Source organism: Strigops habroptila, chromosome 15, assembly GCF_004027225.2.
Source record: "Strigops habroptila isolate Jane chromosome 15, bStrHab1.2.pri, whole genome shotgun sequence".
Lineage (NCBI taxonomy): Eukaryota > Metazoa > Chordata > Aves > Psittaciformes > Psittacidae > Strigops > Strigops habroptila.
In genome coordinates, this window is record NC_044291.2 from 11,405,149 (window position 1) to 11,432,962 (window position 27,814).

General features: G+C 48.2%; 1 protein-coding gene across 4 annotated transcripts in view; it reads left to right on the forward strand.

The window, feature by feature from the left end:
- The window catches only part of EXD3 (exonuclease 3'-5' domain containing 3), a 292,767-nt gene that overhangs the window by 160,294 nt on the left and 104,659 nt on the right, over nucleotides 1-27,814 (forward strand). For all 4 annotated transcript variants that reach the window (XM_032920298.1, XM_032920299.1, XM_032920300.1 and 1 more), the window contains 2 exons: nucleotides 73-126; nucleotides 2,245-2,376. In XM_032920298.1, the coding sequence (XP_032776189.1) occupies nucleotides 73-126; nucleotides 2,245-2,376 (186 nt within the window). The remainder of the gene's footprint in view (nucleotides 1-72; nucleotides 127-2,244; nucleotides 2,377-27,814) is intronic.

Here is a 27,814-nt window from a genome sequence, read left to right on the forward strand (position 1 = left end):
GCTTTGAAAGTAAAGCTTGAATCCAGTGGAACTGCAGCCCATATTCATTATGATTTTTACTGTTTTTTCCAGATTGCCCGACAGGAAGGAAGAGTCATTTTAACCTCTGGACTCCCATATCAGACTGTAAGTGTTTCGAGCTTCTGGCATTTTTCTGGCATTGTATCATTGCGTGGTCTGGGATGTGCGGTGTAGAGAAGAGGAAGAGTCAGATTTGAATGCAACAGCTGTTTTGGCTTTTTCATGTTTTCTGTATTAAAAACTACATTAAGGGTCTTGAGAGGTTTGATGTTCTGAATGATGAAAGCTTGGGGGTAAATATTACTTGTACTCAGTCTTGCCTCAGTGGGGAGAGCGGTTGCTCTCCAGTGGGGCAGGGGTGGAAATCAAGCCAAGCAATCCAGAACAAAGTGTTTCTGTTTGGCCTCCCTGGCAGGTGAAAGGCAGCTCAATTCCCATGCTTTTTATCACAAAGATTCTTGTTTACTGACTGGCTCCACACTGACATAGTTTCAGCACTTAAAGACATTTCTTCAGGCTTGGAAGGGAGGGAATGGAAGGCACAAGGCATGGATCCGGGTGGAAGCTGGAGGAGTTTTGTGTTCCTATAAACACACAAAAAAACCCCAAAGCAAAACCCACCCTTACCCTCAGCACCAGATGTTCAGAGCCCTTCATGAGATACGCTTCCAGAGTGTTGGTGGGAGTACTTCTAACCTGTCAAGTCCGTGGTTGCAATGTGATGATACCTGCTGCAGGTCCTTTACTCTTTGTTACTGCCCAGAAATTCACTTGGAAGAGTACAACTCTTCTGGATTACACACATGAGCTGTATCCCAACTACTCAAGTAGCTAGTTGGAGTGTTTGCAGAATATAAGTTGCTAATTTCCTATATAATACCTGAGCATTGAAAACTGCCCCCATGGTGAGACACTGTGAGGCAAGTGCAGCCGTGCCATGCTACAGGTTCCTTATCCAGGCTGTGGTTCCTTGAGCCTGCAGTTGATGTAATAGGTAATTCAGCAACCAACATAATCTTACTTGGCAAAGCCTTAACTTCAATACTGTGCAGGGATTGCAGAAAGAAAACAACTGTTTCCCGGGATATGATGCTGTCCTGGGGGATGTCTGGTTCCCTTTGTTCCTTTGCCTTTGTATGCCCTATGCAAGGACCGGATGGCTCTGGTGGCCTCAATTACTTGCATGTAGCTGATCCCACCTCGCTGAGAGTGCTCGTTCTGTTCATAAAGATGTCTCTGGAACTTCCCAGTGCTTGTTCCCAACCACAGACTTCTTTGCTAGATGTGAAGCAAACATTGAGGGACTGTGCACATCACTCACTGCAAATTCATCGGCCATCAGTGAACTCCAGGTGAAATGGTGTATAAACTAGAGGGGTTGAAGTGGTAAAACTGTCATTGGATGTCATCTCCCTCAGGCCAGTCCAGAGGAGGCCACAGAGATGCTGCGAGGGCTGGAGCAGCTCTGCTCTGGAGCCAGGCTGGGAGAGCTGGGCTGGTTCAGTCTGGAGAAGAGAAGGCTCCTGAAGGGGAGACCTTAGAGCAGCTCCCAGTGCCTGAAGGGTTACAGGAAACCTGGAGAGGGGCTTTGGACAAGGGGGAATGGCTTTAACCTGCCAGAGGGGAGATTGAGATGAGCTCTGAGGCAGAAGTTCTTCCCTGTGAGGGTGCTGAGGCGCTGGCACAGGGTGCCCAGAGAAGCTGTGGCTGCCCCATCCCTGGCAGTGTTCAAGGCCAGGTTGGACACAGGGGCTTGGAGCAACCTGCTCTAGTGGAAGGTGTCCCTGCCCATGGCAGGAGGTTGGAACTGGATGAGCTTTAAGGTCCCTCCCAGCCCAAACCATACCATGATTCTACGATTGCACTTTTGCACACTGTGTGTGGTCTGGCCAGGTTCCATGTGAAAGCTGTGATTAAATTTAGTTTCCTCTTGCTGCCCCTGTCAGCACCACACCAGCCCATTATAACTTGAAGGGGACTTGGGCAGTCATGTTTCATATATATATAAAATACAGCAGTGCTTCAGTAGTCTCGGAGCTATTGCAGCAGTGGCTTAGTGTTATATTGCCAGTCGTGCTTTTTAGATCAAAATTTAGACTGTAAACACATCCTAACTTATTTGTAATTAAAACCAAACCAATTGTCTTATAGAAACTCCCCCAGATCCCAATGTCTGGAGTGCCTCATTTATTGTCTTTTTGGTTTATGACTTCTCTCTTGAAGCTGCAGTCCCAGGTAGCAGAAGGAAGGTGTTTCTCAGTGAACAGCTCAGAAAAGGCAAAAGAACAGGCCCTGCAGGTTCTGAAGCACTTCAACGTTCAAGTATCCCTTTCGGATATCTTCAGCCGCTGCCAGGTAGGACAAGGCTTGTTTGAGTTAAAGTTCATGCTTGTTCCATGCCTCAGCTTTTTGGGTCTTGCACTCAGTGTCTTCTACTTGGTTCCCAAGATTTCTCCTTAAACTTTGGCAACAGCTTGCATTGCTGTGGGGAGTTCTGGGTGTTCTTGCATCCCTCAGGAGTGGTGATGGCTAAGTCAGGAGAACAGAGGCACTCTGCTAGGAACTCTGCTGCTTTTCTGATTTTTGGTACTTGGCATGTGTTTTGGCAGAGTATCGTGGTTCTAGTCTGTTGCTGTGTTCTCTGTCTAGGACACATGCTGTTTTAATTATAAACCATGTTTAATTATGGCCCTGTGATTCTGATAACACTTAATTACTTTAATAGGAGGGTTTGTTTTTAGGACTGTAATTTTTTTCCAGAAGCTGTTAGGTTCATTCATGTCCATGCTGGTTGATGGCTCCAGATCGTGTTTGGCACTGGATATCTGTGCATTGTTGTTAAGAAGAGATTTTAATTGTGTAAGCTCAAATCTCCATCTCTTCCAATTTCACTTCTGTATTTGTTACAGTAACACGCTGAAACCTATCCCTTCCAAAACTGTAATAGAGACTGACTTGCAGCTTCAACATCTCTCATCTTATCAGTGTTTAAAGAGAGAAAAAGAAGAAACTGCAAATCTGGCTGGAAAAGGAGCTTTCTCTTAGGAATAAACAAGAGAGCTGAGCACTTGAATGAACTCTGGCTCAGTGCCTTGTGGTCGAGCTCACGGGGTCTCCTGGCCTGGTGGAACTGCACAAGTGGTGTAGGAATAGCAACGACTCCTGAGCAGACACTCCACAGAGCATTTTCTAGGCTTCTGCTCATATCTGGTGTCAGTCCTTGAAACTGATTCCGTAATTTATAGAGAACATGAGAGTTGTCCAGCTGTGCAGGTTGTCTGTAAGAGGAGGATGGTGTCACACCATGCAGATTGGATCAGTTGGTCTTACTTCAGGATAAATGTATATATTCAGAGATAAGATACTGTGTTCAGTCTTGTAGCTCTATCGCTCCAAGAACAGACTGCACTTGTTATAAAGTGGCACGGTGGTTTCTTTGCTATTTTAAAGAAACCTTTAAAAAACCTTGTGGATTCTCTGGTTCCCTGAGATCCCATAAAATAGCAGTGTCCTTCCTGGTGGGTGTCGAAATACCACAAGAATCAGCACACACAGAAAAACATGCTGCAGAAAACTGTGTGATATCTGTAAGAAATGCAGATGACTGCAGCCCATGATAGAGAAGTGACCCCTTGCCCATGGTGTGGAGTCTGGAACTGTTTAACTCTATGTCTTTTTAGTCCATGCTGTCTTATTTTACAGTATAAATAGGGGTAACCAGTCTGGCTAGGAGTATATACAGAGTGTTCCCTTACTTCCAGGAGAAATGCCTTCCCTGTAAATTGTGGTGGTGGAACAGCTGCATGTTTTATACCATTAGGCACGGGAAGATACTATTATTTGTCAAATGCTCTGGGTTCTGAATCATGTATTTACCTACATTTGATCTGTGGCATTTTGAGCTGGTTTTGTCCAGATGTCCTCTGCAGACTGTACGAGTTTCACGTTGCCGTTGCTCTCAAGGACAATTCAAGCTCAGAGCTGTGTCTGTCCAGCAGACACTGGCCGGTTGCCCCAGGGTGCCCGGTGCTGCAGCTCCCAGTGGGTCTGTGTGTGTAAGGAGCGGTGGGCAGCAGGGCGGGAAGGATCCCAGTGCAAAACTGCAGAGGATTAACTGCCCACGTCAAAACTGGCCAATTTCTGCTTTTAAGAGGGTGCTCTGGGGCCACTGTGGCCATCAGAGACCTCAGCGCTTCATTTGTAAGTTCTTCCTGAAACATCCTCATTCTCTGCAAACCTGACTGGGAGCTGCTCCAGCCCCTGATCATCCTCATGGCCTCCTCTGGACTTGCTCCAACAGCTCCATGTCCTTCTGATGCTGAGGACACATGCTCGGCAGAAAGAGGCCGGGTCATAGTGATCCATAGCCTGGGCCATTCCCTCCTTCCTCGCCCCTGTGGAGCTCAGCCAGTGTCTGACCCTGGGGCCCGGCAGCCAGGGACAGCCCCGTGGTGCTCGCCAGGCGCTGGGATGGGTTATTGGCGCGATCATCCATTGTAGATGAGGGTTTTCTGTGTGTCACAGGAAGCAATGTGGCATCCTGCCTGACTCTCTCTGTCTCGTGGAGCAAGGGCTTGTTTTGTCTCTTGGGCTTCTATTTTGTAAATGATTTGAGTGAATATGTCAGCAAATATTGTTGCTGTAACAATTAATGCGTGTAGTGCAGAGCACATGGTAAAAATAGGTCCCAATTCTATGTTGTACCCAAGATTGCTGTAAAATATGTTTCCTCTGTCAGGTTCCTCAGCAGGGATGGACAATCTCTCAGTTGCTGATATAAAGAATGGCCTTGCTTTGTAACCCTGCCAACATACTGCCTTTTTCTGTTAAAACAATGACAAATACCAGTTACTGCTGTCTGACTTAGAGCAGCAAGTGCACGGAGAGCTTCACCCAGGGGTTCTCAGCATTTCTGCTCTCAGAAATAGGCTTTGTCGTGGTTGCTTGGGTTAACGCCCAAGCAGTGGAGGCTGCTGCTGACTGCATCAGCTGTGGCCTGCCAAATGTGATCTTCTCTTTGCATGTGTCTCTCAAGTGCTGCATTTAAAGACTCTGGTGGCCACGGAGAAGTTACCAGTGCACAGTAGCTTTAGCCAGGCCTGGTTAGAGAGGCTGAGTAAAAATAAGATGAATTCTGTCTTTTGGTGACATGTAAAAAAAAAAAACCCACCAAGAAGTCCTACATTTCATAGCCTTAAAATATTTGAAATGAACCCATTGCCTCTATTTCAAATGCAAATGTCTTTTGTCTGTCTCCTCTGCGTGCATTTGAATATCTTGTATACAGCTTTTCTTCTTTTTAGATATCCAAAAGTAGCTCCTTCAGAAAGGGGTGATGTGAAATACATGCTGGAGGGTGTTCTTACATGATAAATTCAGCACTTTGGTCCTTTACACTAGTCAGGAAGAGCTTTGTGGAGTTCTCAGGAGCTGCTGTAGGCAGCCCTGCAGCAAAGTGGCTGGAGTGGAAGATCGGTGATCTTCTTCAAGCTGTTGGAAACTTGGAGGAAGTTCTAACACAGAACTTGCATCTGATCGGTGTGAGCAGTGCCTCTCCAGACTGCTCGTTCTCGGGCAGCCCAAGGTACCCAGGACATTTTCCTTCCTTTGGCCAGGGTCCGGTGTCTGGCCCAGCCGACTGCTTGTCACTGAGAAAACACTGAAGTCCAAGAAGATAAGTTCAGACAAGGGGCTGGCAGGGCCTGGCTGTGAGAAATGCTGCTCTGAGCAGCACTGGCAGGGTGAAGTGAGGCTTTGAATGCTGATAAACTGAGGAGATAAACAGTGCAAGTTGTTAGCTTTAAATCTGTGTATCACAAGTGTTTGTCCCAACAGTTTGAAGGGAAAACAGTGTTCAGTGTTGTACGAGATGGCTGAGAAATTCCTCCTCTTATAGGAGAACCTTGTCATTAAAGGTTGACAACTCTGCTGTAAAATCCTTGCTGGTCTGAGGCTCTGCAGACAGCTTTGGAGCCTGCCTGTCTTCCTAAAAGCTGGCTTGTGCTGTACTTGAAAGTCTTAACTGCTGCTCAGCTCACTTTGAGCCCAAAGCTTTGCTCTTGTAGCAGGGAGGGAGCAGGCTGGGAGACCTGGGTCCTGCGGTGGGGCCATGCCACCTTCTTGCCTCCCTTGGGCCTCTCCTTCCTTTCCCAACCTCTGTTTGACTTGACCCTTTAGCCTTTCAGCTGTCCAGGGCAGGAACCCTGTTTGAACAATACCTAATGCAATGGGAGGCTGATCCCAGGTGAGGTTTCAAGGCTTTCCTGCAAGGAAGAATGATGGCAATTATATCCCCTGCAAAAACAAATGTGCAGGGAGGAAAGAACCATCCCAGACTCCAGCTGCAGTTTCTGCAACTGAACAGCCCTGCATTTATTATAGGATTATCTGCAAATTCAAACAGGTTGTCTCTTCCACTTCACTGAATGCTCTGATCCTAAATAAGCAAATTACATCACCTATTCTGATGTCCTGTTTAACTTATGACCTCAGCCTGAGCGCTGCAGGATGTGAGAGATAGCTGCTTTATTTCATTGTCTGGAGATCTGATATCTCTCTCCCCCTTCCCTGCTCTTTCAGTTTCAAAGCCCCAGCCTTTGAGAAAGGTGTTAGCATGGGATTAGGAGGAGGCACGGAGGAGGGGGAGGAACAGAGGAAACCACCTTTGCTTTTTTTCATGAAATGAGGTGCAGAAGTGTTCTAACAGTTGCAGCAAATGTTTCAGGGTTTGTGGTTGAGGTACTGAATTTCATTGCTGCAAAGCTCATCATGTGCAAGCCAAGTTACGCGGAGGGAGCCCAGTATGGAGCAATCCATTTAGCAGGGACAAAGCAAAAGGCCTTACGATTAGATGAAAAATCCTCTGCTTGGGGCACTTTGCGAGAACCTTTGAAGCCAGCCTGGGAACTCTGGCAATATTAGTCGATAATTAGTAATATAGATTCCTCAAGCTGTCATTTAGATTGAAAATGTGCATGTCTCTCATGAGCCTCTGTCACACCAATCTGATCAGCAGGCTTTTTTGTTCCTTTTATGTGGGTTGCTCTGCCGGTCCAGATGATGATGAGAACTGCCAGACATCATCTTTCTCACTAACTTGTGAGCCGAGCAGCTATCTCCCTGCTCTCGCGTGGCATGGAACTGGGACTGGGGCGATTTTGTTTTGTGGTCACCTTTCCTGGCCTGAGCAACAGTTGGTTTATTCTTTTAAATGCCCTTCCCCACGCACAGTGGAAAACCAGGAGAATGTAAAGGCTGCGTATTTCAGCCCCAGCAGACAGCGAGGGGTTTGTCTCAGGAGTCGCTTAGGACAAAGAGGGTCTGCCACTGAAATGGGGCTGAGGTGATCATCAAAGAGTTTCTAAAATGTCAGTTCTCGAAGCCTGTGGCTCAGCTTTTGAGATGCCTTCCATTGACGTAACATCTTGTCCCTATTTGCTTCCTCTCAGCCCTGAAATCTCTTTGGAAAGGGCTGTGTCACTATCTAAATGAAGAATTAAGAAGGGTCATGCGCGCTGGATTTTGTCAACTTTGGAATGCTGAGAGAGAAAATATAATTTTGAAACCTTCTGTGGTTTAATAAAAGGTTCATCCATAGGATGCAATTTGTCAGCGCCTACAGGTCAGGAAAACCTGTGATTAACAGCATCTGTGGTTTCCCCAGATGTGTGAGTTAGCTGCTTACTCCTCACCAGCCCTTCACCCAAACCGAAAACTCAGCCCAGTGCCTGCCCACTCCGTAGGCTGTGATTTCTTGCTTCAGAGTGCGATTGTTCAACACAAAGGGTAAGGCCCTCTTAATCTTTTTGTTTATCCTGGGCTTGGCAATTTAGATGTAATCTGCAACTTGTGCTGCCAGACTCTGGCCAGGAAGCACAGCTGGTATTATTCTGCCTCTACAGACATTGTTGAAGGAGGGAATTGACCTCAAAAGGTGCTTGTCCCGGGACTGTCTGAATGTGAGCATTGAGTCGTGAATGCACCTAGCCCCGGCGCAGCGGCGATTCATTCAGGGGGATGCCGCTCTCTTTAGTTGAGTGCCTCTACACCAGGGTCATTAAACAGCATCAGGGTTTGTGATAATTTGTCGTGGCAAATTGCACTCCTTTCGAGCCTCCAGTTGAGGTTTGGATTTGCTGATCTCTAAGTCTCTATAAACCATAGTGAGAGCTCACTGTGAGTAGTCACTGTTATGTGCAGGGACACGGGCACTGTAAAGCAGTGGGACTCATCCCAGTTCCCAGTCCCAACGGGAGCTGAGTGAGCCCCAGCTTATGGGTGCAGGGCAGGAGAGTGGGCAGCACACTGACCCTACCGGCTCTGTGTCACAACACGAGTGCAGACAGCACCAATCCTGTCGCATTCTCAGCACCACATTGCTGCCCATGCAGAGCTCAGAGTCACCCAAAGAAAGGGCTCGCCTGGGCCTAATTCTCAGCAGCGAGCCCGGACAGTGCTGCCTGGTTCCCACAGACTGTACACTTCCCTGCCAAGATTTCAGTATCTTCAGAAATTCAGTGGAGCATGAAGGTCACAGCAAGGGAAGAATGACAGCCTGAGAGCTTTTTTTTCCCCTTTCACCAGCTCGGAGCAGACTGTTGTCTCTCTCCAGCATGTTGACTGTTTTCATAAGGTTAGCGTGAAGTTTATGTTTTACACAGACCAGTGGAAGTCAGATATGGGAATGCAGCCCATCAGCTGTGTTTCTTCAAGGAAGACAGTCTCATGTTGCAGACTTTCTTTCTCAGTGTCTGCAAAAGCTTGATTTTCACTGAAATTTCCTTTACAGATCTTTGTCTTTAGGTTCATTTTGTGGACATATGTGAGAGACTGGACCCAAGGTTTCGGTCTGTGTGTTTATTCCCTTATTGTCACTTGTGAAGCTGCGGGCAGATATTAAACGCGGAGGTGGGGGGGGAGCTGTTCATTTTTCATGGTGTTGTGTGTTACACTGCTCAAAATGATGATGCCAAATCAGCCATTAGAGGTCAAACCTCAGCTGACAGCAAATCTTTTCTCTTGAGGAAGTCATTCCTATTCCTGGGAACCCGTTTTGTTCCCCCGTTCTAAGTACAAGAAAGGTATGAATGTGTGTTTTTTCCTGGAGGGCAACACGAGCTGGAAAAATGCTGGTTTTAGCCAGTGGAAACAGCACAAGCAAACAACGATTGGCAGGGAAAACAGCACTTGTATTTAGACTAGCATAGAAAAGAAGACACAATGTAGTGCAGAGTAAATGTCCTTTTATACAGTTCTGTGCAAGGCTTTTTCTTCCTCTCATGGGTTTGGCCAGATTGTGAAGTGCGTTGGTCAGCAGTGATGCTGGTGCACTGGGAGAAAGTAATGAAAGGTCAGTGGGTGACAGTGATGGAGTGACTGTAAGGAAAGGAAAGAACTCTCTGGAGAAGGCAGTGACACAGCTATAACTCCCCTGTGTCCTGAAGAAACTGTCCCCATGTTTTCTCTCAAATGTCATGAGAAAACAAGAGATTTGTAGCCAATTTAAGTTCTGTTGGTTTCCAGTCCCCTGTGCCTCCTGAGGGCAGAGTTCAGTGGATTGACTGTGTCAAGAAGTCAAAATTCCCATGTTCTATACACTGTGGAGTTTCTTCTCCTTTTTGACATTGGTGCCCTCATAATGCTCTTTGTGTGTATGCCATGGTAAGGCTGGGATGTCCAACTCCTGGTGCTTGAATGGCTGTGTATTTATACTGGTGGGTTCTCAGGATGATAACCCTACATCTAAACCAGCATTATGATCACTGTGTCTCATTATTTGAGAGACCTTCTACATTAAAAGTTAAATGATGGCATGTCGAAGTTCCTATTTTCGCTATGGAGTGACCAGCTTCATCAGGACTTCATGTGAAGTGAATTGATATGACCCATCCAGAAGACCTCCAGGCTTTTATTTTCACTTCACAGCTCAAGATGATTGAACAGTGTCAGATAGGAGCCTTCTAAACAGTTTGCTGTGGCCATCTTTTGCAGCACAGGTAGTGTCACGGCAATGTTATCCCAACTCCTGTTGAGAATCCTGCACAAAACCATTGTCCTGTCATTACAAATGCAACTAAATCCTAGTTCCTGAGGAAGGGACACTTTTGCAGTCATCAAGGTGTGCAGGGTTTACCCGGGCAGCTGTAATTGCAGCTGCAGACCTTCGTTCTTTCAGAAGAATGTGTGATCTTCAGGCATTTTTCGAAGCTTTTGTTTGAGTCAGCGTTATTCACTGAGTTACACAAACGGCTTCATCCTAGTGTTTGCCAGATCTGTAATTGCTCAATGGCGTTTATCTGAAGACCTGTAGGCATTAAACTGTGTAGCTTCCTATTGGCATAAAATGAACTGTATCTGTTATTCATTGTATTATTAGTTGTGTGAAATGACACCCTATGCCAAAACGCTATTTACATGAGATATTAGGAAGTTCTTCCCTGTGAGGGTGCTGAGGCGCTGGCACAGGGTGCCCAGAGAAGCTGTGGCTGCCCCATCCCTGGCAGTGTTCGAGGCCAGGTTGGACACAGGGGCTTGGAGCAACCTGCTCTAGTGGAAGCTGTCCCTGCCCGTGGCAGGGGGTTGGAGCTGGAGGAGCTTTAAGGTCCCTTCCAACACAAACCAGTCCTTGATTCATGATTCCCTGTTGAGACTGATCTGGCTGAAATGGGAGTTCCAGCTTTTAGCAGGATCAGTGCTTTGTAGGAGGAACTGCAGAAGCAAGTTCCATCTCAGGTGCACTGATGGCATGGACCGCTCCACCTCTGGCAGCCTGATCCTCGGGCATGGCAGTGCATAGGAGTGTCCTGCACAGGTATGGGCAGACTCCTGACCTCTGCAGCTGTTGGGCTTTTAATTTGACAGTCTCATTGCATGGACATAAAGAAAGGGAGATCACTGAGCAGGGTCCTGCAGGAGGAAATGAGCTGGTGGTTGGAGAGAGGGAAGTTGGTGACAGAGGAGTCAGAGGAGGAACACGGTTCCCTACAAACAAGGTCATGTGAATGGCTGTTTGGTGACAGGATGGAGTGATTGATTTGCGAGGATAATAGGTCACTGGGGAGTCAGCCTGAAAGCTGGAGCCTCTCAAAATATGTGGAGCACTGTGAAAAAGAAAGTTAAAAGGACATCAAGTAAAGCCCGACAGCTTCTTGCGCACCAGCAGCTCCGGCTGCTTTGCTGACCTGTGCTCGGTTTTGCACACTCTAGTTTCTGACAATATAACTGAGTTGGGCACTAAAATGTTGTTTGTGCTTCCATCAGTGCAGACACTGGCCTGCGCCGAAGGATTGAGCCTCTGCTCCCAGGATAATCCCATCCCGCATCAGGGGCCAGCCCTCCCTCGCCCTGACGAGCCTTTACTCGGGCCGTCTCCTGCAGTTGGGCTGTTCTTCCCCAGAGCGGGGCCTTCCCGGGATCAGCAGCATTTGGTGGCATTACTGGAGGGCTCAGATTACCCCAGTGAAAATAATCGGTTATGCGAAGTTACGCTGTTTAGGTTGGGTTTCTTCTGTGTGGCCAGCGAGGTGTGAAAGTCAATCTGCTCTGCACAGCCTGCGGGCACTCTCTCTGTGCTGTCTGGATGTGATAGCTTTAGGGCTTGCCTGTTTGGGGGAAAAGCTGTTCAAAGGAACACAAACCACAGATGGGTATGGTGGGACGGGGTTCCTGAGCAACACAGTGCTCCTGAATCATAGAATCAGAGTCATCCCTGGCAGTGTTCAAGGCCAGGTTGGACACAGGGGCTTGGAGCAACCTGCTCTAGGGGAAGGTGTCCCTGCCTGTGTTAGGGGGTTAGAACTGGATGATATTTAAGGTCCCTTCAACCCAAACCATTCTGTGATTAGTTAATTCTCATGGTTAGGAGAAGGACTTGCTGTAGCAGGAGTGTTTCATGGTAACCATCTTATGCTTTCTTCATAATCATCTTCCTTTTCTCCCTGGTAGAACCACAGATTTGGAGTTTCAATGCAAAGTCCCTGTCAACCAACAGCCCCCTCCTGACCCTTCCCACCTACCAGCCACGGTCATTCCTACACAGAGACACGGGCTTGCTCCTGGTTTGAGCTGGTGGGGAGGCTGCGGGTGGCCACAGGGTCCAGGCTGAAACCCTGAACTAGCCAGGCACTGGCACTGGACTGTCCGTCTGCAGCAGACACTGTAGTGCCACCACAGCAGGGGCACGTAGTAGCCATCGTAAGGGGCTTGCTGACTGCTTATTGATCTTTATAAGCACTGAAGGATCCCAAGGTAATGAGCATGAGGGATGGTCCAAGGGCTGCTGCCTTGGTCAAGTAATGTGATCCTGGTGTGATGAGAGCAGCATGGAAAAGCAGCCTATGCATCTTTAAATCGGTGTCAATGTATGCTGTCGCTGATCTGTGACTTACTGCAGTAACATTCATATTCAGCGGCAGTGCCAAAAACAATACTCATCTGCTTTCTTACTTCTTAATGAAAAATACCTCTTTAGGGTTTCTTTGAAGTCCCCACCCCTCAAAATCCCCACTATATTGTCATCATTGTTACTGTTAACAGCCCCTGCCAGTATCGGGAGCCTTTCCTGACAGATAGCTCTGCAGGGCCTTTGTCCAAGGCTTCAATTCAGCCCTATACTATAGCCAGTTTTAAATGGCTAATGACGGGCCTCCCAGGGGAGTTCTGCCAAACTCTCAAAGACCTCCCAGGTTTAGAAGTGGCAGGGTGTCCTTTTCCCGGGGCCAGCCGCAGGAGGAATGCACACACTCAGATTCTCCTACCTAAGCTGCATCAGCCTAGTTATTTTTTCAGTTGCAAAGACTCATCCATGCGTATGTAGCTGGTTGCTTAGCAGGAGAGAGATAGCTGTGTCAGTAAAGGACACAGAATAAATAAAGGAAAAAGGGTGGGTGGAAAGATCCCCACTACTTTGAGGCATTATTGCATTTTAATGTGGAAAATAACCTTTTAGAAAGTGAAAGAAAAATTGTGAAGGCTTTGAAAAATTAAGGCAGGATCTGTCTGTATCAGAGGTATGATTCATTCCTGCCCAGCATGTAGTGGTGTTACAGTGGTATTTATGGGTTACAAGAATGTGAATGATGTCTAATTGAGCTGGGGCTCTATATGCCGTTTTCAGAGGAGAGGCAGAAAAACACTTGAGGATCACTGAGGGTCTGCTGGAAATGGGGCTGGGGCACTTATGCCATGATTTCATGAGAGCTTTCAGTCGGTGCAGGCAGACACTGCTGCCAGAATGAAGCCTCTCCTCTCACCTCTCCCCTACACTGATGCCTCTCGAAGCCCCCCTTGTCCCAGCACCAGTGGTTGTTGAACTGCAGGGTGGCTGGAGCAGGGAACTGATCCTGCTTGAAACGGACCTGTCAAAACCAGATGGTTAATTTTAACCCGGCTCAGTTCCCCACTCTGGTTCACTCTGCAGCTGCCCAGATGTGCGTCCACGCGGGAGAGGGCAGGAGGGCTCTGTCTCCGCTATGTCAGCATGGGCTTGTGCTGGCCAAAGCCCTGTGAGCCCACAGCTGGAAGAGCTCAGGCCAGTGCTTGGACAGCCCTTGGCTGCTCAGTTCAGCCAAATGAAGAGAGTTTGGCTTGTGCCACGTGGTGTGCCAGGGACAGGCTCACCAGGGAGGGGTCCTGGCTCAGGAGATGAACCGTCAGCCTGTCTCAGCCCTACTCTGTTAATATCCATTAATTTTGGACCCTTCCAGCAGCTCAAAATCTGTTTTGGTTCAAATTTGCTCCTCAGCTTCATAAATGAGGCACACAGTCAGGTAAGCCCTTACTCATCCCTATCAGCTTGTAGTTGACATGCACCTCACCGTGGGTTTGCATCATGGCCGAACACAGCTCACAGCTGCCGAGGGCGTTTCTCCATTTATTCATAGTGAAAAGGGCTCCTCTCAGTGATTAGTAAATGAATTTCCCTTAGAATATATACAAATTGGTTCATTGCTTGTGTTTGTGCTACCAAATGCAACTAAATCTTTCCTCCTGCTGAAGGGATCAAAATTCATACGTTCTCTTCTGGATTAAAATCATTTCTTCATTGAGGGGAAAACTGCCGTCTCAGAGCGCTGCTGTGCCTTTAACTAGGCTACTGTTGTTCAGAGGAGTTGAAGCTTCATTTAGCCTGAATGAAAAACTTGATGCATGTTGCTGAAGAGAGGAAACTGGTGGTGGATGATTTACTTGGAATGCCCTACAGCAACGAGGTTATAAATGAAGAGGGGAAACACCAAGAGTACTGATATCTGAACCAGAGGAAACGCATGAAGCCTCGAAGTGACCTTATGTAAATTCCTAATGATGAGACTTAATTGAACTCATTTTTTCCAGGGGTTGTAAAGATCAAAATAACAACAGCCTTGAAATGCAAAGGTCTCTTGATGGTGCATATGAGTGTATGGTTGTGTACAGCGGAAAACTGCCCCGGGTTGGTGTCACCCTCGTCTTGGTCTGGGAGCTGCGGTGCCCAAGAACCCAACCAAGGCACCAGGGCTCCTTGAGATCCAAAAGCAATGCCTGCTGTCCTAGTCCTGCCTTTCATCCCTGTGTTGAAGCTGCCTCTGCTTCAGTGCTTATTTTGAGCTCTGTGTTCTGCTCTGCCACGCATGTCCCGGAATGCGAACGGCGTGCGGCTGGGAGAGCTGCTGCTGAAGGGAGCTTGTGTCCTCAGCCTGGCTCCAGGGGTGGGTACCCCACTGCACAGGCACGGAAATCCCAGTGAGGAGAAACAGAGCAGCTCTTGAGGGGTCACGGGCTGTGCCTTTCGCACTGAGGTTGGTTCCTGACATGAAATAATGTGGGCATGTTCAGTGTGACGCTGTCGGAAACTGATACGGAGACTGTCAAGACCGAATTCCTGTGCTGCTCCTAGAGCTTGCGTTCAGCTCTGGGATTCATTCTTCTCTTTCCTATTAATGCATTTGTGGTAACACACAGAGGTATTTATCTGGGGAGAAAAGGCAAGTAGTCACTTTTGTGAAAAATACTGATTCTAGTACCTAAATTACCCAGGCTGGTGTTGCCCAAGGACTTGCAGAGTTAGGTACCCACATGTCCATGAAACACCAGCTGCCAAAGCCTTCTGAGTTTCATTCAAAATACCAGATTAATTGATTTATTTAAATTCATAAACAGCAGTAGAGAGCAGGAGGCTCTGACCAGTGAGAAACTGCGGATGTGGCTGCGAACAGCAGGCTAATGAAGATGAAAAGCCTCCCCTGTCCCGAGCAATCCAAACACAGTCTTACATATGATTCTGTTGGCCCAAGTGCAGCTGTTTGTCTTGTCAGTAATCTGAAGCCGGAGCAGTACCCTGAGAAGCCGAGGGGACAGTGACTGTGTGGACGTAGCAGAGGTCACTTGTGCTGCTGCCTGAGCCCAACAGCTTCCCGCAGCGGAGGTGACCTGGGTGCCACCAGGGCTCCGTGGACGTGCTCCCATGGGCACAGCCCGGCTTCCCGGCTCCGTCCGACCCAAAATGAGCAAGAAACTCGACATCTTCCCTTCAGAGAGAAGCTGGAAAATCTTCTCTGTATTTAGAGTTCCCATGGCTGCAGTTTGGATTTGGCACACAGTTGGCCACGGGGTTATCTGAGGTCATGTACTCAAATAGTTGTAGATAAAACAAGGGCCTGTTTGGATTGGAAATCTCCAGAGGGCTTTTCCTTTGCGCGCGGGTAATGATATTGCAAGAGGACATGAGCCAAAATAAAGATTCGGCTCCGTATGCAGTAGCTCAGTAAAATAAAATGAGCAATGGAAAAAAAGGAAGGGAAAAAAAGGGGTGAAAAAACACTGTTTTCATTACGTTATTTTCTGAATTTGCTGTTGAGATGGAGGAATTAGAGCCAAGGAGAGGGAGTCCTGCAGCGAGGCGCCATCCAGGACGGGGCTCTTCCAGGAAACTCCCTGGAAGCTGCCGCATTTGGGCTGTGCTTTACGTGCCCGGGGGCCCTGGGCACCGCTGCCGGGCAGGTCCCTGCACCAAAAGCCAGCAAGCGTGGGATGCAGGGATGCTGCCGGAGGCTTCCTCGACCACCCCCAGCCTCATCCCAGCTCCTCTGCCTAAGATGTTTGTTTCCAAGAATCCCTATCAGCTGTAAAGAGGGAGAAGTTAATGGTTTTGGAAGTTAAAGAAGGAATAAGATTCCAGTGGGTTCTTTCACAGGCTTTTATGGGAAACCATTTACTCACTGCTTAATGGAGTACTGCAGACCAGAGCACATTTGGACAAGAAATGTGATTCGGTACTATTCCAAGCTGCCATTAGAGAAGTGTGCGCTTGTAACAACAGCTCTCTTCCTTGCTCGCTGCCTGCTACAACAATCCTCATGTCTGCACAGCCTGTTATAATGAAAATAATTGATATATAAAAGCAAAATGACAACATTGGGAAGAAACTGTGGCCTTTGGGAGCTTTCTGTTTGCCTGTGGTGCACTTGGATGCCGTGGTGATAGATGCTACTGTGAAAGCATCACCCAACAGGTAGTGAGAAAGTAAAGATGAGACAGGAATGAGGAGGAAAAGCTGATGGGAATGGTGCTCACCACACTTCATAGCATGCTGCAGCTCAGGGCACTGGAAATGTGGAAATGGGACTTGGCTTTTGGTGCCCTGAGGTGCTGCCTTTGGGCCTGGCAAAAGCACACATGGGCTGTGGTGGGGTGGGTGGTAGTGGCTTTGCTGGCCTGGAGGTGCCCCCTTGGTCAGAAGCTGCTGTGTCTTGGGGAGCAGCTTCACTTCCACAGCTCATGCTCTCTGCTCCCACAGAGGGGTGAAATATGAGGAATTCCTCTGCCCCATTCCTGGCAGTGTTCAAGGCCAGATTGGACACAGGGGCTTGGAGCAACCTGCTCTAGTGGAAGGTGTCCCTGCCCGTGGCAGGGGGTTGGAACTGGGTGAGCTTTAAGGTCCTTTCCAACCCAAACCAGTCTGCAATGATTCTATGCCCACACTTGCAATCCCTATGGAGTGTGGTTGGGCAAGTCCTGCTGGGCTGCCACGTGTAGGATGTGTGTTTCAGGTGCGGTGGTGATGGGTGGCACGTTGGCAATGCCACCCCCAGACTCTCAGTGGGATCAGGCTGGTCCCAAGTGGAAAGTTGCTGTTTTAGAAGAGACCATGTCCCACACCATGCAGGGTCACCCGGGCGCTGCATGGACCTGCTGCATGTCCCTTCGGGCTTCCCCCTGAGAACGAGGAACATACACACTTCTTACTAACAGAGAGTGCAGTTCTGTGTAGAAATTATCTGAAAACAGCTTGCAGCTTTGTTATGCTTGTTTCTTGTGCTGGATTTGAGATTGCTTGCTGAGGAACTCCAACATGGATGTTTTGTTGGTGGATGTACATATGAGGAACCCAACTTCCACCAAGTTTAGGAGGAATTATATATCACTCTCCTCTGGGCTGCTGAAAAGAATTCAACCTCCGTGAACAAATCTTTGTCTATGTCTTCACTGGAGTTCACCCAAGGTGTTCATTGGAGACTTTGGGAGTTTGAAAGGTTGAATTCATTGATTTATTTCTGTCCTCTGTCTGAAGTTTCCATCTTCACAATTCAGTTTCTGCTGGTATATGCTTCAAATGTATATTCACATTCTTTCTGTGAAGCCAGTTTGTTAGGAGGGAAGGAGTCATAAAAAGGTCACATATTCATCAGGATTCATTTTTAGAAAGGGAACAAGGCTGCATGCATGTCTCCTTGGAGCATTGGCCCTGCTTTTCTCCTTATAGGGAGTATTTAATAATGGTAACACGGTGGTTTTTCAGTTTATGGAGACATACAACAATGTTCCCAAAAACCCTTGGTTGCAGTCGATGCCAGTGAGGGGTTTTCTTCCTCTCTGCATCCTGTGTTTCTACATTGTACACGTTAATACAAACTTTCTGCATCTTGTAGATGTGGTGTTTCTGAATGTGCTTAAAGTGTGCTTTTAGTACTCATGACAAATTGCTAATCAAATACTTTAGGTCTATGATATTTATTCCATCAAAAGCACTTTTGAGCTGCTGGGTTGAACATGCATGGTTGTCCTGCGAAAAAACAGTCCTTACTGACCAGTGAAAAGAAAACCAGGAAGGCTTGGCACTTGTATACACCTTGTATAGACTTGTACAGACCCTGTATGGTGACATACAGACCTGTGTAAAAAGGATGTTTTCTTCTTAGAAGGCCTGACTGCAAATCTTCTTTGGAGCCTGTTAAAGAGGAGCAGTGGTGGTGGACTTGGCGGTCCTGGGGTAACAGTTGGACTTGGTGATCTTAAAGGTCTTTTTCAACCCAGTTAATTAACTAAACAGGGATTAACTGTGTCCCTCTCTGGCATTCTTGTAGCCCCCTTCAGACACTGGAAGCTGCTCTGACGTCTCCATGCAGCTTCTCTTCTCCAGGCTGAATAGCCCCAACTTTCTTAGTCTTCACATGAGAGGTGCTCTAACCCTCACCTGAGTTTAGCAGGATTGTTGTTCTGGCTCAAAACAAACTCAGGACTTGACAGAAGTGCCCAGGACCTGGTTTGCAGTGCAGTGGCACAGCCAGGGGGACGAAGGAGACATTTGTCACCTGAAGAGTCTGTGTGATTTAAGCAAACGCACATCTGGCAGGTTTATGACGGTGATATTTTGCCTTTTTTTTCCCCAGAGGTAGAGCAAAATGAATCAGAAATGCTTTGGAATAGCAACTTGTTTATGGCGATCATCACATCAGTGTGAGAGGAGGTTTGTCATCATGGCACCTCAGAGCTAATTTGCTGAGACATTCAACTGCCTTTAAATCTCCACTAGAGAATTTTCCCATTTCTGGTCCTGGGTCACTTGTGCTAATTTGGCATCTCTCTTCCAGCCATTTACATTTTTCTTTCAGCACAAACACTTATCCTCTCTAATAATGAGAACACTCCTGTGCTTGGGTTTGGGGGTGGTGGTGAAAGTAGTTCAAGTCTGAGGAGAGGCAGCTGTTCTCCTTGGCTCACCAGCATGGTTCAGGCATTTGTTGAGCCTACAGAGGAAACACATTCTTAAAGGCTGTGTCAGGAAAGCAGCTCCGAAGGCAGAAAAGCCATGTGAATTTGCAGTGTTCCTCTAAGACCTGTAATTTGTTACAGCACTGTGGGTGCTGCAGCTCTTTTGTGGTGTTTGTTAGTGGAGCCCTCACGGGATTCACACTGCAACACATTTAGCAGATTTTAATCTAACATCAGAGAGTTCAATCAGAAGTTGCTATGTGAGAAGGTAAGGTTGGGACATGTGGTCATTACTGTGTAGAGACGTTCTCCCAACACAAGTTCAGGCCCTGTGGGTTCAAGTGTAAACTGGCCAAGAAATGAGCTTTTGTCAGCCCAATGCGATTAGGGCTGTCCTAAAATAATTTAATATTAAATGCATGAAGCAAGCCTCAGATCCTGCCCTGTCCTGTGTATCCCAGGGTTGGAAGAGTAGGAAAACAGTTGTGCCTGAGCTGCTCGATGCTGGTGAGCTTGAAGGCTCTGGAGAAGCCATTTACCAGTGAGATCAGAAGGATGCTTTATTTGAGGCAGAACATGAAGGTGCCAATGCCAAGACCTTCTGGAAGAGAACAGTGGTACATGAGAGAGACTGTAATGTCCATGAGAGCTATTGCACGAGCAAAATGCAAAGCAGTCGCCAGAACAGAAGTGTCAGAGATGAACTAGGCACTGGTGACTCACCCTCTCCCTGAAATGTCCTGGTCCTCAGGGTAGATGAACAGGAAGAGAAACAAGGGAATTCTGTTAGAACAGGAGATGGTGGGACTGAACCTGGACAATTGAACAGTCTTTGCAGATTACCCTTCTGTGCCAGCAGCCCTTCAAGCCCAGGTAACCTTTTTCCAAAACATAAACGTGCAAAATAGCTACTTCCCAGGAGCTGGAGACCTCTGAAAAGGAGATTATTTGTGTGTTGCTTGTCCAAGCGACAGTGATTAAAGGTTTCTCAGCAGGCTTGTTCCCTCGTTAGAGATTTGAGCTGCTGCTTTGAAGTTCCATCTCTGGCTGGAAACTCACACAAACCTTTGGGCCAAGAGCACTTTTCCCCCTGAACTATTGGATATCAGTGCTTCTGAACCTATCTCTAATTTGTGTGCACCTTCTGCTTTGTGACTCATCTACCTTGGCAGAAGACAGACAGCTAGTGACAAACGGGGATTACTGAATGCGGGAAAAGTCCACATTGCCCTGGAAATATACCTGGAGACCTCAAAATCCTGCGTTGAGATAAACTTTCCAGTTTGGGAGATGGACATATTCTGGATCTCTCCCCTTTCCTCTCTGTGAATGTAGAAACTTTTCAATCTCCTCCATACCAGTGATGGATTGCTTGAAAATACAGAGCATAATCCTTTGTCTTTTTGGAACTAGGGAATGTCTTAAATACACCTCTGAAGGGCAGCCTCTCAAAGGCATTTAATCCTGTGCAGGGTCAGCAGCCCGAGGTCAGGGTGCAGATGTAGATGTGAAGGTGAAGCTCCGCTGCGTGCACGTGGTGAGGCCAAGGCCCACGGGACAGCTCTGCGCGTGCTCACTCTGGAGGGGTTTCAGTGCTTGGAGCAGTTGTGTGAGTTTCTGTTTCTTCTTCTCTGGAAAATGCATTCCAAGGAAATCAAGGAGAAATGAGTGGCCACAGGCAAGGTCTGCTCTGCTGCATGCTCCAGTGGCCACAGGAGAGACCTGCTGGTGGGGCTGCAGGCCATGCAGTCCAGTGCATGCCTGGACTCTCCGTTTCCCTCCTCATTAACAGTGCTCATGTGTGACCCTGAAACAAACTGTGCTCTGGTTGCTGCTGCGGTACTGCAGCCGGGCCTGGCAGGCTGGGATGGATGCTGGAAAGCCGCATCTCACTTGCAGGGCTGCTTGGTGAAGGCTTTCAGAAAGCATTTCAGCATAGGAAAGTCCTGTCTCATCATCTCTCCCCCACCCCCAGTCACAAGCATCTTTGCGTAGCCCTTCCCCGACGCTGTTTTCCCATGGCAAGCAGTGCCTAGTTCAGAAAGCATCAGCCCCAAGCCCTTTGATCTTTTCTTTCTCAAGAGAAAAAAGATTAAAAAGAGACAAGAAGTTAAGGATTTGTGAGGGGGAACGGAACATGAATGGCAAATTCTGCAGCGGAGGTCACCTCCCCCCAGCTTTCTTCCTGTGTGACCAGGAGGAGGGAAGGGTGCAGAGCGGGTCTAAGGGGGATCCCGAGAGGAGGGGAGTAAATTGGGGGCAGAGAAGTGGGGGTGGAGTGGTGAAGCCCTTCAAAAGGAACAATGCTTGCAAGCTCCTGCATTGTTAGGCGGCCCTTTACAGAGAGCGCCATGAATACAGGTTATAAATTCTTTGGCCATTGAGAGAGCTCTCCAAACCTGACTCCATCCTGCACTAAACCAGGCCTGAGCCCTATCAGTTGCATAGCAATGAATTCATTTACATCTGGATAGTTAATCTCCAATTCACTTGACAGTTTATCTCACCCTTGGAAGAGCGAGCAGTGCCTGCTCTATTGTGTTGAAGCCAGTCTATGATCATCAGCTTGGCTAGCACCTCTTTTTAGTGTGCAGCAGAGATAAGAAGTGTGGGTGTTGATATCTGGCTTATGAAACATACAGTTCTTACCCCAAGCCGCTTCATTCTGCGATACTTTCCCTTGACATCCTCCTCATCTTCACCCTTTGCCTCTTCAAGGTGGAAGTGCCGTCTCCCTCCCTCTGTTACTGTTGCAGTACAACTGAAGTGCTGCTTTTGTAGCACCAATGGCATTAGATGAATACTCACAATCCACAACTGTGGTGTTTGTTCTCATTTACCAAGGTCTTCTAATTCTGCACTGAATTTTATCTCTGGATATCCCCAAAGAGGAAGTGCTGCTCTTGTCCCAGCCTGGCTCAGCAGAGCATCTTACAAGGACAGTGCCCTGCAGCTGTGCTGTGAGGGGCTGTGAGAAGCTATCCTGGGCTTCTAGTGGTACTGCATCCTAGTACTGTGAGGATGGGATGGGAGAGGCACAGAACCATAGAGTCAGAGACTGGTTTGTGTTGGAAGGGACCTTAAAGCTGCTCCAGTTCCAACCCCCTGCCACGGGCAGGGACACCTTCCACTAGAGCAGGTTGCTCCAAGCCCCTGTGTCCAACCTGGCCTTGAACACTGCCAGGGATGGGGCAGCCACAGCTTCTCTGGGCACCCTGTGCCAGCGCCTCAGCACCCTCACAGGGAAGAACTTCTGCCAAATATCATTCATCCAAAACCCCAGCACGAGGAGACGAGCCAACTTGGGAGCCAGAGCCTTTGGAGTTGCACTGATTCAGCCCACTGTGACTGCAGAAATAATTACAATCATGCACATCCAAATGGGCAGTGATGTGGAGAGAGAACTCATTGCTTTGTGGGCATGTGGAGGTGAGAACATGGCCTGGTTTGGCAGATGGACTAACTTTCTGTTTGTGTTAAGGAAGTGGATCAGGAAAGGAGACCTTGGGGGTCAGAGGACAAAGTTAAGTGTGAGAATTCCTTGATTTATTCATATTTTTTAGGCCCCAACTTTAATTTCCTGCAGTCACTATTTGTATGTATTTGATGTGGTTTGGACATGATGGATAGAAGGGCCACTCTAATTAAAATACCCCTCTGCTTTTATCTGGAGAAGCTGCAAATCTTTAACCGGTCCTTTTGTTTCCTCTAACATGCAGCACACTTAGTTCTGCTCTGGTCACAAGAATTATGTCTGAAAGGTTCAGTGTGGTTAACACTGAACAGTGAAAAATAGTGAGGTAAAGTGAAATATGATGTGAGCTTAAGAACTAATCATAAGTGGAGGCAAGGAACAACTTTGGCTTTTTCTTTAAGTACTAAAGAACCTTTCGTTTGTCTGCAAGAAGGAAAGTCAGAAATGTTCCCTTTTCCAATGAAAGCTCAGTCACTCGGTCACCGCAGTGGCAGCTGAAGCTGGAAATGGAGCTCCTGCTCTCCAAAACCTGGTGACAGCCCCTTACCTGCTGGTCTGTTCCTGCTTCTCTCTCCTTCTCAGCAATCCTTGGGGGGACCTCCAGAATGAAGGTCACCCTTCTTCAGTGACGGGTGGCTTCAGACCGCATGAGCACTGTCTCCAACAGGAGTATGACTGTATTTCTTGTCTGTGACCTCAAACTGAAATTGGTTTAATACTGGAAGATGTGGCCATCGCTGATCTTCCATCAGCGTGAGACTCCAGTCTGGGTTGGAGTCTATCTGGATAGATAGTGCTGGTTGGGCATATCTTGAGTCGCTTTTGCTTCCTTTCCACGTTGCTCTTAGGAAGGCAGTGGGTATGCAGCAACACAGTGACTTCCACCAGCCTTGCAGTGTCTACTGGGTGTGAGATATTGTGGGGTTGACATTGAGGAACACTGCTGGTAGCACCGTAATACTGGTGTGGTTAGTGCAGTACAGGCATGGGGCTGAAGACAGATGCCTGCCCCACAGAACTGAGTCTGTTAGTACTTACATGGAGTATGGAGATGGAGACAGAAGGGAAAGCATGAGGAGACAGGTCTGGTCAGCAGTCTGCAGAGGTCCTGATCCTCCTGAGATGGTGAGAACGTAAAAATACTTCTTACAGTAAGAGGCAGTTATACATTGTGATAAGATATGAACGGACCAGAGGTGACACCGGACCCTCAACACTGAATGAGAAGTGATGGGTGTGGATGGAAGAGGCCAGAGAAGCAGCTGATGTTGGGTTTGAGAGCGAGAGGACGGGCAGGGGCAGGGCACAGATGGGCGAGTGGCTGTGGCATGGGTGGAAAAGGCTTGTTGCCAGAACACTCCAGTGAGTTTGAGTGGGACAGAATGGCAGTTGACGAGATTCTTCAGGAGCTGCGAGGAGGTGGCGTTTAGGTGAAAGCCTTGCAGGACCTCCTGCAGGCAGGGGCAGCTCACAAGCCACACCAGCTGAGGGCCAAAAAAGGCACAGCCACCGGGTAGTCAGCTCGCTGGTGTACAGAAAATGGGAATTTTGGTGGAGTTTTGGGAAAGGGCAGTGTAGTCTTAGAAAGCCCCAAAGACTGCCCAGCTGCTGTAGGAGCTGGGTACTCATGGGGAGACGTCAGGTAACCTGGCAACCTACTGGCACTGCAGAGAGAGTGATGAACAGCATCTCCCATGCTTGGTGTTGGTTATGTGAGTACAGCTGTAGCTCAGTCAACATTGAGTAATGCTTTTATCCCACCCCTGTCGCAATCCACAGGTCCCTCCTGCCCAGGATGAGAGTCCACCAGCAGTGTCACAGGAGTTGGAGCTATCTCCTTGCATCCAGCTTGGGAATGCCATTCACCAGGCTCCACTGTGCACATGGAGTGGCTTCTGCTCCTGAGGGGCTGGAGGCAGTAGGGGAGGAAGACCTCCACAGGAAGGAGGTTGGGGAATTTGGGATGGGGAAGTAAGAAGGTGTCCCGTGGCATCACCATCGTGTGGGACAGGCAGGATGGGGAAGAGGCAGGGATGTGAGGCTGAAAGGGGGATGGGTCGGGATGGGGCAGCTCCATGAGCTTGTTCTGATGTGCTTCAGCCCCTCATGGTGGCTGTTCCAGGGGCAATGATGAAGCTGTACCCTCACTCATGGCTGTCTGTGTCATGGCCCTCTCTGCCCCTGGAGCTACGAGCCCTCTCAGGGTTTCTGAGCACCTCTGGAGGAAAGCATGTGCTTCGCAGAGTGTTGTTTTCTGAGCTGGGATTTCAGAGACCCTCTTGGTTGAAGCAGCAGCACTCTCTGCAACACAGAAATAGTCCAGCCATTGGAGCCCTTTCTCAGGCTGTGTCTGGGTCTGAGGGACTGTGGAGTGAACATGGTGTTCACCATCAGCCTGGAGATGGCTGTATTCCCATGTGGATGACCATGGGCTAAGTGTCTCCTTTGTCTTTGTGGCATGTGGACATGCATTTTCTATTGTTTAATAACAACAATTTTATTTACCAAGACAGTTTCTGAATTGCATTTCTGCCTCAGTGTTTCTTTTCTCAGGGTGCTGCTGTGAACCAAGAGGCTGCAGTTTATTTCTAGCATCAGTTTGCAGTGGTTTGACCATGACACATGATAAGCTGCTGTCTGTGGGACTGCAACAAACTGGTGTGTTCAAAGGAGGGAGCTTGTGCCCGTCACCAGGGTGGTTCCTCATCCTCAGGAGGAAGGTCATTTCCATGTGGGTGCCATAGTAGTTGGAAGCATCAAGGCAGAAGGAGGTTTGTGTAATAAGACACAAAGTGGAACTTGCCTTTTTACAGTGAGTTTTTATTTTCTTAAAAAAGGACCATTTTGCCCAAGATTGGCCCATTCCCCATTCTTTGCTTTACCCAACCTTCTAGTGCCATGGTTCTCCTGCTGCTGGAAATCCTGGTTGTGTTTCCTCTCCTGACTCACCAGTGGAGATGGCAGAATCCTTGCAAGGTTCAAGCTGTTGCTATTAGCAGCTATTGGCATTTCTTTTTTCCTGCTTCGTGTCAGATCAGCCGTTTTATCTCAAGGTGGGAAGAGTTTGGGAATGGGCAGCTGCTGGGGATGACACACTGAGAAATAATGTGGTCGATCACTGGAACAACTCAGGTACCAGCATGGTGCATCCTCCGTGGTGCCTCCTCCGACCTTTGGAGTCGATAGCCCAAGATTTAAAGTCATTTTGGTGTGTGACAGCAGAATGAGGATGTAGCCAAGCAAAATTACGTTATTAACCTTAAATCCTATAGGTAAAGTCAGTGTTTGGTAAATAAATTAATGGATGTGAAAAAGCAACATCCTGTTTCAAGGAACGAAAAAGACTTTTTTCCAACAGGATTCAGACAGAGTTGTGGGTTTTTTATGTGTCTTTTTTGTGCTGAAGTGGAAGAGTGAGGAATTATCTCTTCCCGCTGGATTAATCCTGCTCTGCCTTCACAACTCCTCGCCTGAGTGTTTAAACACCCTTTTATTATTCCTTGGTGTAGGAGCAAATTGCTGTTCCATGTGTTAGTGTCTGGTGACCCACGGCCAGCTCTCCACATGAAAGATGTCTAATATCTTATCTGGTCTGTGGTTTTTGTTTTTAAAACAGCCCAACATGACTTATTTTATTGTACTTCTAAGAATGCATTTAAATAAAAATAAATTATCATAAATAGCATTAATCTAAATATTATGGTTAAGATTTAAACTCAGAATTGGGATGTTCAAAGCTGCGTTTTCCATAGAAGCCCCTTTCTGCCTCAGTTGATTCAGTGTGTGAAGTGGGACACGGGGCATGCTAGGCACAGGGGGATGCAGATTCCTCTGCTGAATCTGAGCTTGCAGTGGGCTTGGTGAGCACCGGGGTCAGTTCTTGACGTGGGGAGCAGAGCTGTCACCATTTGTGAATGGCATTTCCTTGTGCAAGGAAATGTGTGTCGGTGTCTCGCTCGGGACTCTCCACATCGAGTCCAAGGGTTCGGGTCATGGTGGGTTTATAAGTGGGTTTAGAATTTCTACTTGCACCCAGGATGCATCTGGAAAATGTCTTGATTAGCTGACGGTCATCACATGTTCATGCTGAAAACCAGCCCTCTGTGGCTGTGTGAAATGCTCGTGCTTGGGTGGGTGTTTGTCGGTGTCTGGGTATGGGAATTGCTTCTGAATTGACTCCTGGAAAACCCTGGGGCATGCAGGATTGTGCTTCTGCCGGGCTGCGGGGCAGAAGTCCTCCCTTCTGCCACCTCCCTCGCAGAGACAGTGACTTGCTGTGAATGTCTGTTATCTTCCATGACGAAAGCCAGATGAATAATTGCTGCTACTTATACTATTGAACTTTCCTACAGAAATTCTCCACTGGGTTAAGAACAAGCATGACAAATCTCAACCCAAAGGAATGGAGGCGGGGAGTGGTAACTTATAAGCCATGAAAAACAAAAGCTCTAAATGGAAAATGGCTTCACACCATAACACTTGGCACTCACCCTTCCACGCTTCAACCTGCGTGGTTGGTGCAGCCAAGAGAAAATGGGGAGCGAGTTTATGCCTTCAGCAATTACAGTAATTACCCTGCACTGGTGCCAGATGCAGCCTGCTGCGCTGCCTGCGTGACAGCCCTGAAGGGACCAGACCATTAGAAACCAGCATCTTTTAGCTCTGGGCAGAGGGCATCCGGCCCCGGGTGATCTGCAGGTGGGAATTAACCCCTTGGGCATTTCTGAGGAGCACTGGAGGCTGAGGCTGGTGAAGGACACCGCTTTGCTCAACAGGCTTCAGAGCCCACCAGGGCTGAGAACAGCTCTCAGCTGCTCTGTGGTGGCTCTCTGAGGTTTGGGGGGCTCCTGCCTGTTTGCAGAGAGCTGCGGACATGAGAGCAGAGCTGCCGGGGGCACTGTGGGCGCTGACGGAGCCATTGCCACTCATGGAGCCTCCTGCGGTTCCACTGCACAGGCTGAGTGGTGGCTGGGTCTGCCTGGGGGTGGCAGTGGAAGGAGATCACAGGTGAGGTGAGCCCTGCTCACACCCAGCCACCACTGTGTGCTGCCCCAGCCCTTGGCCCTGTCTCCATGCCACAAAGCACTCGATGTCCTTGCTGGTGGTGGTAACATGGTGCAATTTTCCCACAAAGCCCCCAGTTCACCCCGACCTCCCTCTGAGACCATTATTTCTGTATATTTCTCCATAGAGCTCAAGGAGCCGCAATTCCAGAGAGGGGGCAGAGGAGCCCCTGGCTCTGCCTCAAGTCGAGGGAGGTGCCAGTGAGGTGATGGGGATGTGTCCTTCAGTCACCACACCACGGCCAAAATGCTGGATGGGGGACAGGAGCACCGCAGGAGGTGGTGGGGT